General features: G+C 43.5%; 1 protein-coding gene across 14 annotated transcripts in view; it reads right to left on the bottom strand.

Moving 5' to 3' along the window:
* The window catches only part of sox5 (SRY-box transcription factor 5), a 241,631-nt gene that overhangs the window by 21,337 nt on the left and 201,787 nt on the right, over window positions 1–18,507 (bottom strand). For 12 of the 14 annotated variants that reach the window (XM_039791407.1, XM_039791408.1, XM_039791404.1 and 9 more), the window contains 3 exons: window positions 18,061–18,129; window positions 9,090–9,216; window positions 5,873–5,958 (listed from right to left, as the gene is read on the bottom strand). In XM_039791407.1, coding sequence (XP_039647341.1) covers window positions 5,873–5,958; window positions 9,090–9,216; window positions 18,061–18,129 — 282 coding nt within the window. The remainder of the gene's footprint in view (window positions 1–5,872; window positions 5,959–9,089; window positions 9,217–18,060; window positions 18,130–18,507) is intronic. The other 2 variants (XM_039791413.1, XM_039791402.1) reach the window with 1 other exon arrangement.

An 18,507-nucleotide genomic window follows, 5' to 3' on the forward strand; every position in this document is an offset into this window, starting at 1 on the left:
CACACACGCACGCACGCACGCACGCACGCACGCACGCACGCACACACACACACACACACACACACACACACACACACACACACACACACACACAAACACACACAGAACAACACAATGAGGGAGGGGTGGGGGAATGGCATCGTACAGGCAGGACGAGACTAAGGAATTTTAAATGTCACTGACTGGCCAGGCATACTGCTGAGCTGAGTGTCCCCTGTGTGTGTGTGTGTGTGTGTGTGTGTGTGTGTGTGTGTGTGTGTGTGTGCGCGTGCACCTGAGCATGTGTAGTGGTCAGCGCGTGCTTGTCACATGAGTATGTGCAGCCTATTGACAAGAGGTGATGTGCGACAATTGGTGTTCCTCTGAGTGAAGACATGGGGGTGATTGTTGGTATTAGTGCTATTGACACTGTGTGTGTGTGTGTGTGTGTGTGTGCGCGCATGCTTACATACACACACACTGGACTGTGTCCATTCTCTTAGTCGTACTGTTTCTCCTGTCATCTTAAAGAGGGGGATCTGTGTGTGTGTGTGTGTGTGTGTGTGTGTGTGTGTGTGTGTGTGTGTGTGTGTGTGTGTGTGTGTGTGTGTGTGTGTGTGAGTGAGTGAGTCTTGGTCAATAATCTGCAGCTTTAGTCAGATTACCAGCCAGCCTGGTCTTTGTTGTCAGAGTTCAGAGTAGTCTGAGCTCTATTGTTTACATGGACACCGAGAACTATTGTATGGATCTCAATGGATTCTTGTCTGTCTGTCTGTCTGTCTGTCTGTCTGTCTGTCTGTCTGTCTGTCTGTCTGTCTGTCTGTCTGTCTGTTTTTTCACTTGCAGCGTGTTTTGGTGCTCAAAGGAATGCCTTTGTTCTCAATTAAGTGAAAACTGTATTTGTGATTAAACAAAGCAACAAATAAAATAAAAGCAACCCACATGTAGAAAGATGAATCCATTAGTAGAGTATAAATAAAATGATGACATTACCTTCCTTATACAGTGCCTTTATGGCACAGCCTCAAGGGCAAACACTAACAACAACAAAACTGGGGATTTTTTGTGTTTGGGTTACTTTTTCTCTTCTACTTTGTGCTAGCTTTAGACATTTGAAAAGAACACTAAAACAGAATATAGAAAAAGTTACTTTTCACTTTATATTTCCTGATACCAGTGCTATTACTTGTGCTATCACTTCAACAACTTCGATCATATGGGCAAATCATGTATAACGTTCCCCGAACGCGAACTGTCTTCGGTGAAAGTGCCTTTAAAGTTTTTGCACCCTCATCCTGGTATAAATTGCAGAATCATCTTAAATTAGACTACCTACCAACAATGACACGGTTTAAAATTAGGATAAAGGACTATTTGAGTACTAAATACACATGTGCTGGTACTGAGCGCTGCCTGTCTTTTTCTGTTTTATGTTGTCCGTTTTTTTTACTGTATATTTTAAATATGGAACTATTATACTGCTGTCTTGGCCAGGACTCCCTTGAAAAAGAGATTCTGAATCTCAATGGGATTATTTCCTGGTAAAATAAAGGTTAATAAATAAATAAAAATAAAAACATTGCAATGTTTAGTTATGGGAATTTCATCACAAGTTGCAGACAATACGTAAATAGAATTTTACAGTAATGATATCATAGAGGATTTATACACTGCCTTTACTCATTATGTGTTTGGAGTGGTTAAGGCAGAACTAGCCTAACTATAGTCACCTATCTCTGCTCCCTATTGATTTCACGTTGATCCCATGCTGTTATCACAAAATGGCATTTCCTTGCAACTCCAAGAAAAGAAAAGGGAGATACCAACACTGAAGCAATTCTCACATCTGAGAAAATGCTTTGCTGCACTCTTTCTCCCCTCCAGATAAGGTTCCGTGGAGAAACGAGTTGCTCGATTGATTTCTCATTTACCTTCTGTCATTCTGTCCTTGTCTGTTTTGTCCTCTGTCCCCCTCTCCCTCCCTCTAACCTCTAACATCAATGGTCAATAGGGAGCCAGATTAACATGCTCTAATGCACAATGTCACACTCATCTCCCAGATTAAGATGCTAAATGCCAACCTTGTACACTCTAAAGCCTCCATTGCCTTGAAAACCATCTGTGAAGGATTCTGTGTTAAGCTTCTATTGAATATAAGAGCTTCTGTGTTGATTTCTATGGAGGATGTTTTACACACGTAAAAAGAGCTTTAAATCATTGAGAGATTAATACATTTTTTCTAAGAACTGCACTTAAATCAAAGCTGTGCTGTTGAGAGTTTTTATCTAAAGAATGTTTATTTCTATGTATACAGTTTTGCCCCAGTGTAATCACAGCGAAAGCCATTGTTCCTTATTAATTCTCTCCTTTATGTCAATACTGTTCACAAAGAAGAAGACGTTTTCAAATTTAAGACACCAAGAGGGAGCGAGAGATGTGGATTCTGCAAAATGGTTTAGCTAACATCAGGATCCCCTAATAAGTTACTGCTAATTGAAATGTTGTAGATTTGTCCATATTCAGTTTATGCAAGTCTAGAGCTTAAAAGGGCACACCAAGTTCAGTTTAAAAATATATTAACTTTAAACTACAAATCTGGCTGTTCTTGTAGTTGCCGGTGAGGTCCTCAGTGTTATTTGGGCTTGGGCTTGTGGACTACAGATTTGTTTGGAAAAAGCCTGCTTCACAAATTGGGGGTATCGTGTTTAAAAGACAAGCATGCAACCAATCAGGGAGTCTCAAACAGAAGATGCAGTTGAGTTGCCTTATGGGAAATGCAGTATTCAGTTTTTATGGTGCATATGAATTGAGATTTAAAGTCAGGATATCTCCGGCTCTGCTGCTTGGATTTTTATTATTCTTTTTTAAATATCTATCTCTTGTAAGTCCCCCAACTTCAAAAGTGCAGAACTAAATTCCTGTAGTGCTCCTTTAATCCTTTGGTGATTTTCTTTTATATTACAAGGAAGTTAGCAATGTATGAAATCAAAATTTAAGAGGAAAGTAAATAAATAAAGTAATTTACCAAGCACACTGTTCAGATGAGTAAAAAGACTATTAGATCATTTGTGGGGAACAATATTGTCAAAATGTAAACACTTCGTAGCCATTTGTGGTCACAAGCAACGTGCCCGGTGCAGCTTTAATGTTGTGTAATGTGTCAGTGTATGTGTATGAAGTGTATGAAGATGTGTGCAGACAGTACGGGCTGCCCACATTAGCACCATTGTACCAGTTACCCAAGTGAGTCTATTAAAGCCTGTTGAAAGTACTGAGGCACCAAAGGTCATGGCCTGGACCAGATTAAATTCTATCCTCTCATTGCCTGAGATAAGAAACCCACAGTCACATGTGTGTTCCATGTGGTGGACTGAAAGAAATCAACTCATCTTGGACTTTTGACACTTTTTCAAATATAATATATATAATATGTAATATATAATTATAATTTGACAGAAAAATAAAGAATTATTAGATTTAAACTACAAATATGGCTGTTTGACGTAGATCTTGAAAAGTCATAATGTTAGTGCAATTTCATAGGTGTATGGGAGGAAATGCATGACACAGCATTTATGAGAAACGTATGCCAACTACACTGCAATGACTAATGTGTGTGTATGTGTGTAGTTCAAGTGTCGAAATCTGTCAGCATGTTTCCATGCACTCCTGAACGCAGCTGCAAAGTTCATTGTGTACTCTATCTGAAAATCTTTCATTTTCTATCCCTGTGTGTGTGTCTCGGCTAAGTGGGTTCACTTGTGTCCTCTCCGCCAAACCACTGTGTTGCCGTGGCGACCTGAGGCCTGAGCTAACTGTCATGTCTCCTTATCAAATGAAGGCGCAGAGACGATCCCAAAGGAAATCCATCCACATTGAGACATCTGTACTTGTGTTAGCCTGGGCAAATCCGTTTCTCTCTGACAGGCCTTAATCTCAATGGGTGACTGTGTGTGTGTGATTGTGTTTGTCTGAGAGGATTGTAAGAAAGAAATCTGCTAGTGAGATGTTTTTTTGCACTTGTTGTGTCCTCTCACCCCTCCCTGCTGGTAAAAAAAAGAAAAAAAAGAAACAGAAAATCCAATTGCAAGGTGGACAAAGCAGTTCAACTGGAGATTGAGTGTTTCTGAACACAGACGAACATATGGACGGCTAGATTGAAGCAGTGATAACAGCACAGAGGACATTATTCTCGCCTTAAAACACACACACACACACACACACACACACACACACACACACACACACACACACACACACACACACACACACACACACACACACAGCAATAATGAAATCAGTGACGACAGCGGGGTCCGTTCTCCATGATAGAATTACACAGCTTTTCTATTCTCCCTGCAGTGTCTAGCATATGGGGTGGCACGTTTGGCTGACAGGTGCAAATGTACTACACACACTCTGCCTAACCTTTAACCCATATTTTCACATCATTTCCCATGTATGTGAACAGTAAGTGAAAAAGATGTGCAGGAAAATGTGTGTGTCAATGCAGCTGCTTCTCTCAGATATTCATGTGTGTGTCATATTTTATCATAATGCGTGTCAAGGAGACACGAGGGCAGCCTGAGCAGAGGCCGAGCCCAACACTGGAGGTTAATGTGTTTCAGACAGGCACCCGTGGGGGACTTGCGCAGGCTCTTAACCCCTGGGAGAGGAGGCCCCAAAGCCCACGTGGATCGAGTGGAAGTATGAGGTCCAGTCGTGTGCGTTTGTCTGCGAGAGAGTGAGTGTACGAGAGGTGGGGTCAGGATTACCAAGCGATAGGCCACTTATTTTAAATATGCAGACAGGAAAAGGACCAAAGTCAGACTCATCCTCCTTATAAGCGAGATAACAGATGTTGACTCATTTTGTTTTTACTGTTTCCCCTCTCTGTGGTTTTGTTTCTCCCTGTCATCTCTTTCTGCTTTTCCACCGTTTGGCCTCCAAATTTATGACATAGTAGCAGAGAAAACAAGCACACCACTGTGCCATTTTTTTTTTTTAAGTTTTAGACCTCTAGAGTCATCTCAAAAATGCAAAAAAATATAATTGTTTGGATGGTCTTTAATCTTAACCTAATTGCAGGCATTTGCTGGTTAATAGACAAAAAAAAGTCGAAAAGTCTTTAATTTGAAAAAAGGACCCAGTTGAGTGTTTGTGGTGCGTTTCAGCAAAAGCATGTGTCTGCACATAGGGTTAACAGTAGAAAGTTCTGTGATTTTCTGAAATATAAATACAATTGACTTGACCACCTTTTTTGTACAGAGGGTTTTCCCACTTGTTTCCATTCACGTAAGTACATGAAGAAATTGATTTCAGAGGCATGAAGATTGCCTAAAATATGTAATCCATCACAGTGGACAGAATGTTCTTATTGCTTTCTACTGAAAGATGAGAGTAGATTATGCTTAAAAAGGTTTCCTTCTTGTTGTGTTCAGGTGCTCGTGGAACAAAAAGTAATAATCACTTCGATCATGATGACAACTTAGAAAAAAAAGAATGCCTGTGTGCTGTTAAAAGAGATTGAAATCTCTTCAGCATCACCCACACATTAGCTTTGACAGTCAATCTGAATATTGCCGGACAAAGCCAAGGGCTAGGGTTACACTTGTCACTTCTGTGTAAGTTTTGAGCTCTGATCATGAAGATCATGTTTTTATGGGATCACGTCACTGTCCACACATTGGCTGAAAGTGACAGCTTTGCATTATCCCCAGTATGTGGTGTGAACTCTGTGAGGGGGTTTATTACCATTTGGGACAGCCAAGTGAAAAGGAAAAGGGATTGTTTTAGTCAAAGACTTCTGGTTGTTGTCATCATTTTATTTACTGTATCTTTTCTCTCTCTAAATCTGCTTCCGCGATGTCATCTGCAGATGCTGTAGTCTTACCTGGAGTTGTAGGGGTCCCAGGCCTGGTGTGGCAGCAGCAGCAGCAGCCATTGTTGTGGGGATGAGCTGGAGAGGGTACGGGTCACCTGAAGAAAACCACAGAAGATCACACCGTTTTTTAACACGTCACTGATAGTTTCTGGTGCATTTTGACACACTAGGACCCCCTTCTCCATGTCCTCCATCTCTCTTTCATTCATCTCCTTTTCCACCTGTAGCATCCCTCTCTTCTTTCAACCTTTCCTCATCCCTCGCCCTATCCTCAATCTATCTCCCCTTCCCCTCCCTCATCCTCCATCCCTCTCTGTCTCTGCACCCCCCTCCCTTTCCCCTCACCCTCTTGTTTTTCTGCTCCCTGTCATCCCACCTTCGTCCCTCTCCTCCCTTCGCCTCACCCCCATCACCCCCCACCACCACCACCACTACCACCACCTGAGTCCCCCTCTGCAGCTGTTAAAGCCGTCCTTTGTGTGCGCTGCCGGTGGGACCTTAATGAAAAGCCTGATTGTGTGTCCTCCTCCTTAATACCCCCTGACAAAGAGCAGCGAGGTGAGGGGATTCTGATAAAGCTGGCCCCAGCGCTGTAATTAAGAGCCGCCATTGCCGATTGCTGCTCTCCCTCTCTCTCTCTTTTCCCTCCCCTCAACTGTCTTTTCTGCTGCTTTGTTAGGAGAGGGCTGCTTTCAGTCTCTCTCGTCCCTGTTTCCCACTTTCTAATCCCTGTGTCCTCCTTGTTGTCATCTTTCTCTCTTCACGAGTTACTCTCCACCTTTACACCCCCTCCCCTCTGTCAGGACTGATAAATCAAGAGATAGATTGACGAACAGGGCGGAGGAGATGACAGAAGTGCAGGGAGAAGGAGACAGAGTAAAAGGACGAGTGCAGTTTATTAGTGACCAGGTGCAGATAGGCTGTGCTGTAATTACTTCGACAGAGAGAGAGAGAAAATAAGGAGGAGAAAGGTTAAAAATGAAGGGAGGAGGAGATGGAGGGTGAGGAAGGGAAGAGGAGAGGAGGAATATTGTACCTAAATATCTTTGTATTGAATTAAACCTGCCTGTTGACAGCTCAGATTTTTTACTGGCCATGCCCACTAACCAAAATACAGTACATGGAGGTCAGACTTTCATACTGGTATCACATCGAGGACACTCTATTCTTCACAGAGAAACACTTGGGAATGTTCTCCGGGCTTGACCTGAACCTTCAGCACAGCGGTCAGCTTCTTGGCCATATCTTCTATTGTGTGTCTATGTGTCTGCCTGTGTAAGTGTGTGTGTGTGTGTGTGTGTGTGTGTGTGTGTGTGCTTGGCATAAGCCAAGACTTTCCTTCCGACATATTTTCCCATATAACTCGGTTTGTTTAAAACGAAACAAAAAAAACCCGAAGCTGAGACATTCTTTTCTCCAGCGAGGAGGGAAGGCAGGAGGGATTCAAGAATTATTTCAGGACTGTGTATTCTAGGAGATGGGTCTTTTCTCCTCGCTCCCTAGACAAACATGAGCTGGGTGGATATTTATGCTCCTCCTGGGGGTCGCTGTAACAAAAGGGAGAAGGACGGAGGAAAGCAAACATGTTGCTCTTGGCTTGGGGACAGCAAGATCGGCGGGCCCGGATGAAATTTCTCACTGACGAAAGAGACGATAAGGGAGATAGACAGAGAGAAGTGAGAGGCAAAACGCCATCAATTTTCCTCTGGTGTCAATTTGGGCCCAATTTTACATTTCTTAAATTCTTAAAGGGGCACTTCACAGATTTAAAGTCATGAAGAGTACCTCTAAACCTGTAAAAAGAGCTGTGGGATGTCTTCCAGGGCTCTCTGTTAGAGAAACTAACCCTGATGATGTCATCAGGCTTTAAGATCAACAGCATTCTCAAATACTTGTCTTCAGTAACTGAGAGCTGAGTTGCACATATGTTTTCTGTTAAAAAAATGATTTAAGCAAACAAGTTCTGGAAATAAAAGTTAATAAAAAGTAAAAAAAATAAAAATAAAAAACAGCTTCAAATTCAACTTTTGAAGTAAATTATGAACAGTACTTTAACATGCAGTGCTGTTCATTTCCAATACATCCTCACAAAAGTTAAACACTTACAGTATCTTTTGCTCTAACATGTTGTGTTAATGGCTTGTGTTACTGTCCAAAGTGTTCAGGCTGTGCACAGATAACCATAAAGTGCGGATAAAAATCTATTCATATCATTGACGCTATGTAGCGCCGTGAGAATATGTCGAAGCACAATGCTACACATGTCCTATTTAGAGCTGCAGCACCAAACTACATCAACTCACAACAACTTTGAAAGTTGCCAGAGAGTTTTCTCAGGGGCGGCTCAGCCTGGCGCAGAGTGCCAGTCTGGTTGGAGTTGGCGGAGGCAGTGAAAAGACAAGCCCACCACTTGACAGGGTATTTACGTGGGCAGTGGGCGTGGGTGAAGATGGCACTAATTAAAATGGAATGGACTTGTTTGGGAAGCTGTGAAACTCTAAGGGGGAGCGGGGCTGTGCGTGCACGAGCTCGTGTGCACGCTCGCATATCTGTGTCAAAGTATTTATTTTTTTGTGTGTGTTTGCGATATCGCAAAGCATTCTCTGGCTGCCTGGACGTTTGTGTGTGTCTATGTGTGTGTGTGTGTGTGTGGGCTGTGTTGGAAACATGTTCTGGCTGCTTCCCGTGTTAATGTGAGGAGAACCTGGGGCAGGTCACATTACCACTCCCACCGTGCATTTATTCCCAGCATCCCCTGGCAAGCACCCACCTCTCTTTCTTTCTCTCTCTCTCTCTATCTGTCTCTCTCTCTATCATGGTAAACAACACATTGCCACACAGCCGGAGCGTGATAGCCAAAAAATAAAAATAAAAAACATGTCCTGCAGGATGCCTGTATTTTGTTGCTTTTATGCATAAAAAAAAAAAAAAAAGACAAGACAAAAGGATGGAGCCAAAAGGACTGAGCAAGAGAGGGAGCGAGGGAGATAAAGAGAGAGAGCGTAAACAGGAAGGGTGTATTTGGACCGTTTTTTCTATTAAGAGAGAGATGTTGTTGTAGGGGCGAGCTTGTCTTTTGGGAAACAATCCAACTCCTTGTGTGGGAAAAAACGGTCAGACTCTACCTTGCTTGGTGAAAAAAAAAGAGTTGCAACATCACACATAAAAAGTACTTTTACACTGAAAGTTGCACCTTTTTATGAGTGTATGTGTGGACGTTACTCACTGCAGCCAGGCTTGTAGTTGAAGCCAGGGGGCATTAGGAAGCCTTGCTGGGCTGCAGCCGCTGCCAGAGTCCTCTGGTCCGGAGGAAAGACGGGAATCATCAGCGGAGGGAGTTGGCCCTGGACCTGCTGATGAAGGAGGAAGAAGAGGCGGGGGAGGGTAGAAAAGGAGCAAGGAAGGAAAGGTGAATGGAGGAAAAGAGGAAGAAGGGCGGAAAATGAGAAGAAAACATGAGCACCTTTAGCATCTCTTTCAGTAACATGTCTACAGTAACAGTAGACATGCACTGAAAACAATGTTCACAATAATGCCAACAATAGTGCTGTGTAATGTGTGTAACTGATTCCAGAGATCCTTAAGTATCATTCTGAAGACACATACATACATCTGAATTACATCATAATAATTTCTCAGAATTATACGCATTGAGGCACATATACATATATTCATGGCGTACATATGGAACATGCATATGACATCCGTCTGCAAAGACACTAATGAAGTCTCACACACACACACACACACACACACACACACACACACACACACACACCATTTTCTGGATTCAAAGACAAAAATCAAGTTATGAGAACAGTTCACTAAACTCGCACAACAGCTGGCCTTTTCCTTTTATTTGGAAGATGATGTTCTCTCCCTTCTCCCCACATCAACCCCCTCAACAACCCAAACACACAAATACACACAACCCTCTCTGCGCGCCCGTCGGCAGAGAGCCATACGACTTCACAAGGTTTCCAGGATTTTAAAAGGAGAAGCAAGAAAAAAGCTCCTCCGATGGGTGGCTTTGGCAGAGATGACAGGAGAGGGAGAGAGAGAGAGAGAGAGAAGGAGAGAGAGAGAGAGACAGAAAAATAGAGAAGTAGGAGACAGATGGTTGCACTAAACAGCGTTCTGCCAAAAACAACGCACAAAGACTTGCGTGTGATGGACTGACTGACAGTTTGAGAGGAAGGATAGGAGAAGACGAGGAAAGGAAGTGAGGGAGAGTGGAAGAAGGTGAGACGAGGAGGAAAAGAAGGACACTTATCGAGCTGTGAAGCCTAGATGTAACGCTGGTATGATGTAGAAAGCACCCATATGAAGAGAGGGAAGGAGCTCAAGCCAAATTTTGTGCAAATTTTCCAAAAAAGTCAACACAAGAAAATCAATGTGTTGGATGCAACAAGATTGCATTCACAACAGAGCCCCAGTAACTCTTGAGCTACAGTACATTATGTTATTTTAATTAACTTAGTTGGAACATGCAATGGCGTGTTTTCATTGGCCACCAGTTTTGCTTTTGAATCTTTGGGCATGGCAAAAATACAACAATGCTACGCCTACATTGTACTGAAATATGATTAAAAATAAGAAGAGGCAGGTCTTGCAATGTAATTACTTATCTAACACTTATCTTTTTTTTTTACTCATGTACTTTTTACACCAACATTTTAAAATGCCTTAAAAACAGGTGTATGTGGACTAACTTTAGACAAAAGTATTGTATGTACATCTGTAATGTCTTTTGGGACTTAATAAGATTCAACCTTTTTAACCAATTCACAGGTTGCTTGTTTGTTTCTTACAAGTACTCTTCGAAATATACTTTCTCACAACTCTTGTGCATCAGCTGAGAAAGACAGAGTGTATTTGATTTTGGACAAGAATACAGGGCATTTGACAGGGAAAGCTCCTCCAGAACCTGTTTTCAAAGGCTGACTAATACTTCACATGGCCAGTAAACTAAACTGCATGTATAAAAGCGGGGCACCTTTAAATCAAATCCCTAAATGGGTCTTTCGGCCTTTGACCGGTTTTCCAGGTTGCAAAGCACTTTGCTCCCACTTTACAACTCATCGCCTCTCTCCTCCTCCTCCTCCTCCTCCTGCCTCTCTTACTTTGCCATGAGGGCAGCGGGGTAATGGCCGAATAGGATAATGGGCAGGTAAAAGCTGTTTGATGTGGGAAAATTGATCTGGAATGATGGAAATGGCTGCACAATCATAAGGATGCGGCGGTGCCGCGGTACAATCAGGTAATATTTCAGTGATATGGACACTTAAAGTGCTTGAGACAGGTAAAGAGAGAGAGAGAGAGAGAGAGAGAGAGAGAGAGAGAGAGAGTGGCCGTCTCTCAGTGTTAACAGCGCTCCCAGCTTTCCCTGCCTGTGTGTGTATACTCAATTTTCCCTGGGCGTATGCATGCTTGTGTACTGTAAATACCTGTGTGTGTGTGTGTGTGTGTGTATCTCTGTGTGTGAGCGTGTCTCCTCCTCCCCCCTCCGCCTGCTCCTGTGTGTCGGCATGCGGCAGCCAGCAGCACTGTAATCAAACTATCACAGCGCAGGGGAATACAGCTCTCTTCAAGCGACTCCTGTTTCCCCCTTACACCAAAAACAATAATTACTTCACCATTTTGGTTAACCATAAACCGCCGTGCCGCGCGATCAGAAGGGAGAGGCGTTCCAGCGCGTTGCTCGGACAGGACCCCCGCGGGGACGAATCACAGACAGAACAGTTCCGCTTTGCCTTTCAGGCATAATTGGACATATGCTGGAGTGGAGCTGGCTAGCAATACTGTAATGTACCGTAGGGAGGAGAGAAGAGGAGAGGAGAGGGGAGGAGAGGAGAGGAGAGGAGAGGAGAGGAGAGGAGAGGAGAGGAGAGGAGGAGAGAGGAGAGGAGAGGAGAAAGGAATGAAGAGGAGAGGAAAAGGGAGAGGAGAAGTCTGTGGCAGCCGTAATACATACATACATAGAAGCTCTGGCACATATATTGTATGACGGCTGTTGGTGTTTGTGTGCAGATGGCTTTGCTTTCTTTTATTACAAATGAAAATGAAGATATTGTAAAATGTCTTCTCCTCCCTATATCTGTCTCATTTTCTATCTCATAACAAAAAGACTGCACACAATAAGAAGATATTAATCAGCTTACAGAACTGTTGCACAATACATGTAAGCCTCCACAATGGGATAACAAGATCAAGCAACAGAAAAGAGGCAAGAGACAGAGAAACAAAAGAAGAAGAAAAAAAACTGAAATGTGCAGGGAGAACGAAAGACAGAGAATGGTTTATGGAGGATCATTCCCTACCATATGGAGCGGTTATAATAGTTGGAGAGTTGGATATATGTGTAACAGCTGTTGAGCTGATGAGCAGCAGCACTTGCCTACCATGGTCACTGGCACACACACACACACACACACACACACACACACACACACACACACACACACACACACACACACACACACACACACACACACACACACACACACACACACAGGCATAAAACATGGGTCAGAGCAAGTTGAGTGAAACTGTGAGAAACAAGGACTGTGTGTGTGTGTGTGTGTGTGTGTGTGTGTGTGTGTGTTGGGGGGTTGTCCACCCACTGATCATATGATATGGGAGAGTTTCCCTCATCATGGCCCCCTGTGCATTCCTTCCTATTTACATTGATTTACCATGTACAAAATGACTTAATCTGATATTTCTCCTCATATTGGATGTAAAATAATGCAATACCTTAAATTGGATTAGGAGCTCTGTGTTCGCCTCGTGATCATAGAGTAAACTTTGAAACCAAGTGGAAGACAAGAGAGGGAGAGAGAGCTCTCCCAAATCAGAGAATTAGAATCAGAGACAAAGAGATGCATTGACAGGAGGAAAGAAAAGCCTGTGAAAGAAAGGGAGGGTGAGAGAGAGAAAGAGATAGGGAAAGTGAGAGCGAGGCCGGAACTACAGTATCAGACAAATCTCCAGATCCCACATAAAGGGAAAAGGCACATCTGAAACAGCAGGCACTTTGGGGAATAACGCACTCCTCAGCTTCTCTTTCACATCAGGCCCAAAGCGAACATGAAAACCTACAACACACACAGACAAAACATCACACCGCTGCTACTGTAGGCTGCCGACGTGCTCCCCTTTTTATCTGTAAACCCCTTCTCCAGATCCAAAAAAGAAACCTGAAACAAACAAAACTGGAACTAATCTAAAAAAAAATCCTCTAATCAGTGAAACAAAGAAAAGCACTCATAATGGAAAAAGAATTATATATATATATATATATATATATATATATATATAAAAAGTAAAAGTGTGAAACTTTTTCTTGAGAACTTTCACAGGGGCAAAGAGGACAGAAAGAAAGAAAGAAATAAGTCGACAATCCACTATGGCAAGAGAACTTCCCAGGAAATAAACAGCAGATAGAGCGAACAGAATGAACAAGAGAGGGAGAAAGAGAGACGGTGAGGGGAGCAAGAGTTGGATAATTGGCAGCGAGTCGATGCTGCGTTCACCACGCGCCAGGCGGCACAGCTTGAACTTAAAGCGCCGCTGCGGCATAATGAAGATGTGGCCGCTAATTAACATATGGGGTGCGAAACAGGTTGGTTGGCACGCGGCACGCCAAAAACTCCAAGGTAAAGTTATTATTGGGGAGTAATTAGCTCTATGAAGTTAATGCGCCGAACAATAGCTGCCAGCGCCGCACAATATGGCTCGCATTTGAGCGTGCGAAAAAAATAGCCCCCGCTAAAGTGCGAGTCCCACAGCTAAAATCTGTTGGCGACCATATGCTCCGGCAATTAATGCAAGACCTGGATGACCTATTGCTAAAGAAGGGACGTGCGAGCGACAGAACCAATAATTAATTTGGAGAGAGAGAGAGAGAGGGAAAAAGAGAGAGAGAGCGATAGCTGGCTTTTAATATTAGCCCATTAACTTTCTATGGACAGGGGCTATTAGAGGCCAGCCTGCTGTGAATGTAGGGCCATGGTTCATGTCCCAATGGCTCTGCAATGGCTGGGATGCACACACACACACACACACACACACACACACACACACACACACACACACACACACACACACACACACACACACACACACACACACACACACACACAGGTATGCCTGTGTGTGTGAGTACATTTGAGAAAATTGTGTGTGTGTGTGCGCACATCGACACATAAAGTGCATAAGAAAAACACAAATTACACTGGTTGCGGTGTAATGGGAGTGATTAAACAATTACACAGGCAATTGGGTTAGCCGCTCCTATGCACAGAGTACAGAGGTGCTGGTGTGTGTGTGTGTGTGCGTGTGTGTGGTTTACTGTAATTGTGTGTGGAAATGAATGAAAAGCTTTTTAGGGTTTTTGCTTTTGTTTTTCTCTTTTTGTCGCACAGAATTAAAAATATTCAACACGGACAAAGGCTTGTGCTTATGACTGCATCAGGTAATACACATGGAGGTGTGTGGGTGTGTGTGGTTGTGAGCCTGTGTGATTGAGTTACCAATGTAGGTTAGCCTTAATAGAGAGCTTGTTAGCCGCTGTCGCCGGCACGTCTGGCCTCTCTTACACTATTCAAAGCATCAGGTGGCTTTACTCATTTTTCTGATTCTTTCTCCCTCCTTCTCTGTCTGCTTCGCTGTCTCCCAGCTACGGCGACGGTGGCGCTTGATGAGAAGGAAGACAGCCAGCAGAAACACACACTGCGTGTGTGGTTAGGTTGAGTGAGTTTCGATTCATTAGGCAGGACACACTCGTGTCCCCTCATCCCTCTGTTTCAATGTACATCGTGAGTGTTTGTGCTGCCTCTATTCTACGAAAAATGTGCGCGTGTTCTCGAGGTAAGCCCTGAGCCGCGCGGCAGGTGAGCTCCTTTCATCCCCGTTGCGCTTCCCCGCACAGCGGCAACAGTCGTCCCTGGCGACACCGGAGGGAGCCTCGGAGACAAGTTGTTTAATTAGAATGAGAGAAGACGAGGGGCAAAGCAAAGGGAAGTCTGAGGAAATGTGCTCACCCCTTCGAGCTTAACAAGAAGGCCCCTAGCAGGGGGTAAGAGTGCATATGTGTGTGTGTGTGTTTTTTGTGTGTCTTTATGTGCACATATGCTCTTGTTTTTGTAATTCGGTAGAGAGCAAGTTATGTTATCCCCTCAGATTGAGCACAATGTATTCCAAAGTAGGGATCATTAATTCCTGGTCTTGTTTGGGTTTAGGTTTAAGATTAAAGGAAAATCTAGGGTCAAGACTTGGCACAAAATGAAAGCATCATAATTGATGCTAATTCATGGATAATTCCAGGTAGAATCAATTAGTGAGAGCGATAAAGTAGCCAATCGCTGACTTCTGGAGACTAATGACTTGTGTGTGCATGTGTGTCCTGTATGTCATTAGCTTGTGTTGCCGGGGTGCCCGCCTCTGTAAATTAACTTGCTTGTTTGTCGGCTCGCGCCACGTTCGGCGAGTGCCCATTGGCCCAAATAGCGGACGCTGACACGCATATCACTAGCTTGATTTGGATTTCAGGGTGAGAAAAAATAGGAAACCGGACGCGAGGACAATAAATAATTTGTCCTCCTTTTATGAGGGATGTGTGTCACTCTCCTCTCTTTTTCATGAGCTTGATTATTCGTTTCATTTCATCACCTCTTCCAAGTGGACGGTTGAAAGCATTCTTCACAGGCCTTTGGGGGGTTAGGGTGGCTAACAAAGCCAAGGACACAGACACACAAAACACACAAACACACACACACACACACACGAAGGGACAGCTGAACTCAGAGCCTCGTTAGGGGGAAATGCAATCACAAGGGGCTTATCTTACAGACACAAAACACACACACACACACACACACACACACACACACACACGCACACACACTGAACCTGGTGCCCTCTCTCTGGCAGGCCATTGTATTGTGGGATTGTGCGGACAATCTCTTCATGAATGATTAAGCAGTGTATTTCTCGACCAAGTCTTTGATGATGAGTGTGTGTTTGATCATCGGGCGAGTGTGCAGCGCTCTCTGTGACTGCTCGCGATAAGTGCGAAGGCCTACATTTTTGTATGTTTGTCCGTGTTTGTGCGCACTTTGATGTGTGTGATATACGTGAATGTGTGTGTGTTTTTGCACTCCTGTGATGAGCCCCTGTTGATTGTGTCCCTCTCTTAACGAGGCTGCCTACAGCTGCCCCTGCTTGTGAGCAACTATTGTTGGGCCCGTTCAATGGAGAGACGCTTGTTTGGGAAAAGGTTGCAAAGTCATGGGAAAAGAGAGCTTTGTCTCCGCTGGGTCGTCAGGGAGTGAATCATGAGCGGACGTGTTTATAGCTTTACACACACAGCTGTGGCGAACACACGCGCGCACGTATGCGCGGATGAAGAAATGGACGCTCGAGAATGCACAGAGAAATCCTCAAAACCAGACTTCTTCTTTTTTTTGTCAGAGAGACAAAACCCGAACAATTCAGAATTTGAACTCGCACAAAGCAAATAAACACAGCTGCTTTACAAAGAATCGCGGACACTCATAGACACACGTCTCACACGCATGCTATCACAAGGTCTCTTATCACACAAACTGTGTATGGCTAAACTATTGGGGGAAAGGGAATGTGTGTGTGTGTGTGTGTGTTCCCTCTTGGACAGGGTGTCTCTTTATGATACAAAGCCCGGCTTTCTCAGCTCAAAATTCAGTGTCATCTGCTTTTACAAAGGCCTGGGCTATTCGTTCCAAGCCACCTGGACCAAGATAGAGGCTCCAGTGTAGCACCCAAAAGGACAATACCTCCATTTTTAAGTGTTACATATATACCCACCCAAGTTCTCTGAAGCTTAAGACACAGATTCACATTCAAAGGGACTTTTGAGTTGATTTACTCTGCAGATTATTTTGGTCTATACAAGGTTATACACTGTCTACAATCTGCATTATTAGATCTGTTTAACATCTTGTTCATAACGAAGCCTTTGCCAATAAGAAGTCAACTAAGTTTGCATTTCCTAGTATTTCCTGGTGAAAGGAATTCCTCCTGCAGATGTCAGGTGATTGACAAAAAGCAGAGTGATACATAATGAGTCCTCTCCTCGGGGGAGAAAAAACACGCTGAAATTAAACCAAATGTGCTTAATTCTATGTACTGTACAACACTACATGTATTTGTGTTTTTTTTGTTTTGTTATTTCTTATAATTGTGCAGTACACACCGGAGAGCCAGAGATCATGGGTAACTATGTGACTTAAATCAATTGATTAACTTAAATTCTTCCCATTTAATATGTTCATTTGCTCCATCTGTGACAGTACCACTGCTCTACTGAAAGAAGAATTTCATAAATTAGGGTCAAACATGGTTCTTAGTAACCATGACCCAACCTCAGACCCAAGTCAGGTCGGATCCAAATTCTATGAAGTATAATTTGACCCAGGAAGGGTAAAAAAAAAAACCTATCAGCTCTCGTGAGGAAAAAAATGTGTTTGGCTAATAATAATGTCCGTTAGCTACCTTGTGGTTGCCATGATAAACACTTAAGGAGGTATAATGTGATCTAATTCTAACATTTCTTTGGCTAGAAGGTGAAACCACAGAAAGGGTTAGCCTATTGTCAGCGTTGTTTTGAGCGTCTTCCCGACCCCTTCTTGGCTTTTCTCACTGGCTTGGTTGCCTAGTTTGAGTTTGTACAACGTTGGAGTTGCTTAACCAGAGCCAATCTACTGCTCTGCCTGTGAACACACCCCTACCGCCACTCAGACACAATGGAATAAATATGGAAAAGGTGAACTTCACTGCCAGCTTGACGTGCAAACATTGATTTATATGATAAAGACCTAAAACGTACATACTATACTAGTGCTGATTTTTCCAACCACATTGACCACTTTCACGTGATTACACAGGTTGTGTATGTGTGAGTGTGTGTGTGTGTGTGTGTGTGTGTGTGTGTGTGTGTGTGTGTTAAGAGGAGGAGGGGCTAATGTAAGTCAATCCTGCTTCAAGGTCCCAAATGCTGATGGCTGAGCAAAGAAAAGCTGCAACAATCACAATCACAAAATTGCCTTTGTGGGCCATGCAGACACACATCAGGACACATCCACACAAACACTTGGAAAGATACACACACACACACAACTACACGTGTGGATGGACACACACAGACACACCGGCCTCACCTGGATTTGTTGCTGCAGGAGGTTGATTTTGTGTTGCTGCTGCAGAAGCTGCTGCTGTTGCCGGGCAATCTGAGGACGGCGAACACAACACATTATTACAATGTATATGCACGATGTCTGTGTGGGAGCGTGTGCACGTGTTGTTGTTGTGTGTGTGCTTCGGTGTGTGCGCAGGGCCTGTGGGAGATGCGACACATCTGCAGGTCTCTGAGGCCCCAGTTGCACGACAGAGGGTCGATGCCCTGGTATGAAATATTAAAAAGCTCATCTCATCTGGACTCCGCTCACAGCCAAGTGGACAACTGTGTCACACGACACACTTACTGACTGGAATGTTGTAAAGTCCACGTTTTGAATTCAAATCTATTAGTCAAAATCATTTTGGGGAGATTTTGTCACTTTTACACATTTATTTGCACCGTTTTAATGCTTGTAATATCATTTTAC

The sequence above is a fragment of the Perca fluviatilis genome, chromosome 23, assembly GCF_010015445.1.
Source record: "Perca fluviatilis chromosome 23, GENO_Pfluv_1.0, whole genome shotgun sequence".
Classification (NCBI taxonomy): domain Eukaryota; kingdom Metazoa; phylum Chordata; class Actinopteri; order Perciformes; family Percidae; genus Perca; species Perca fluviatilis.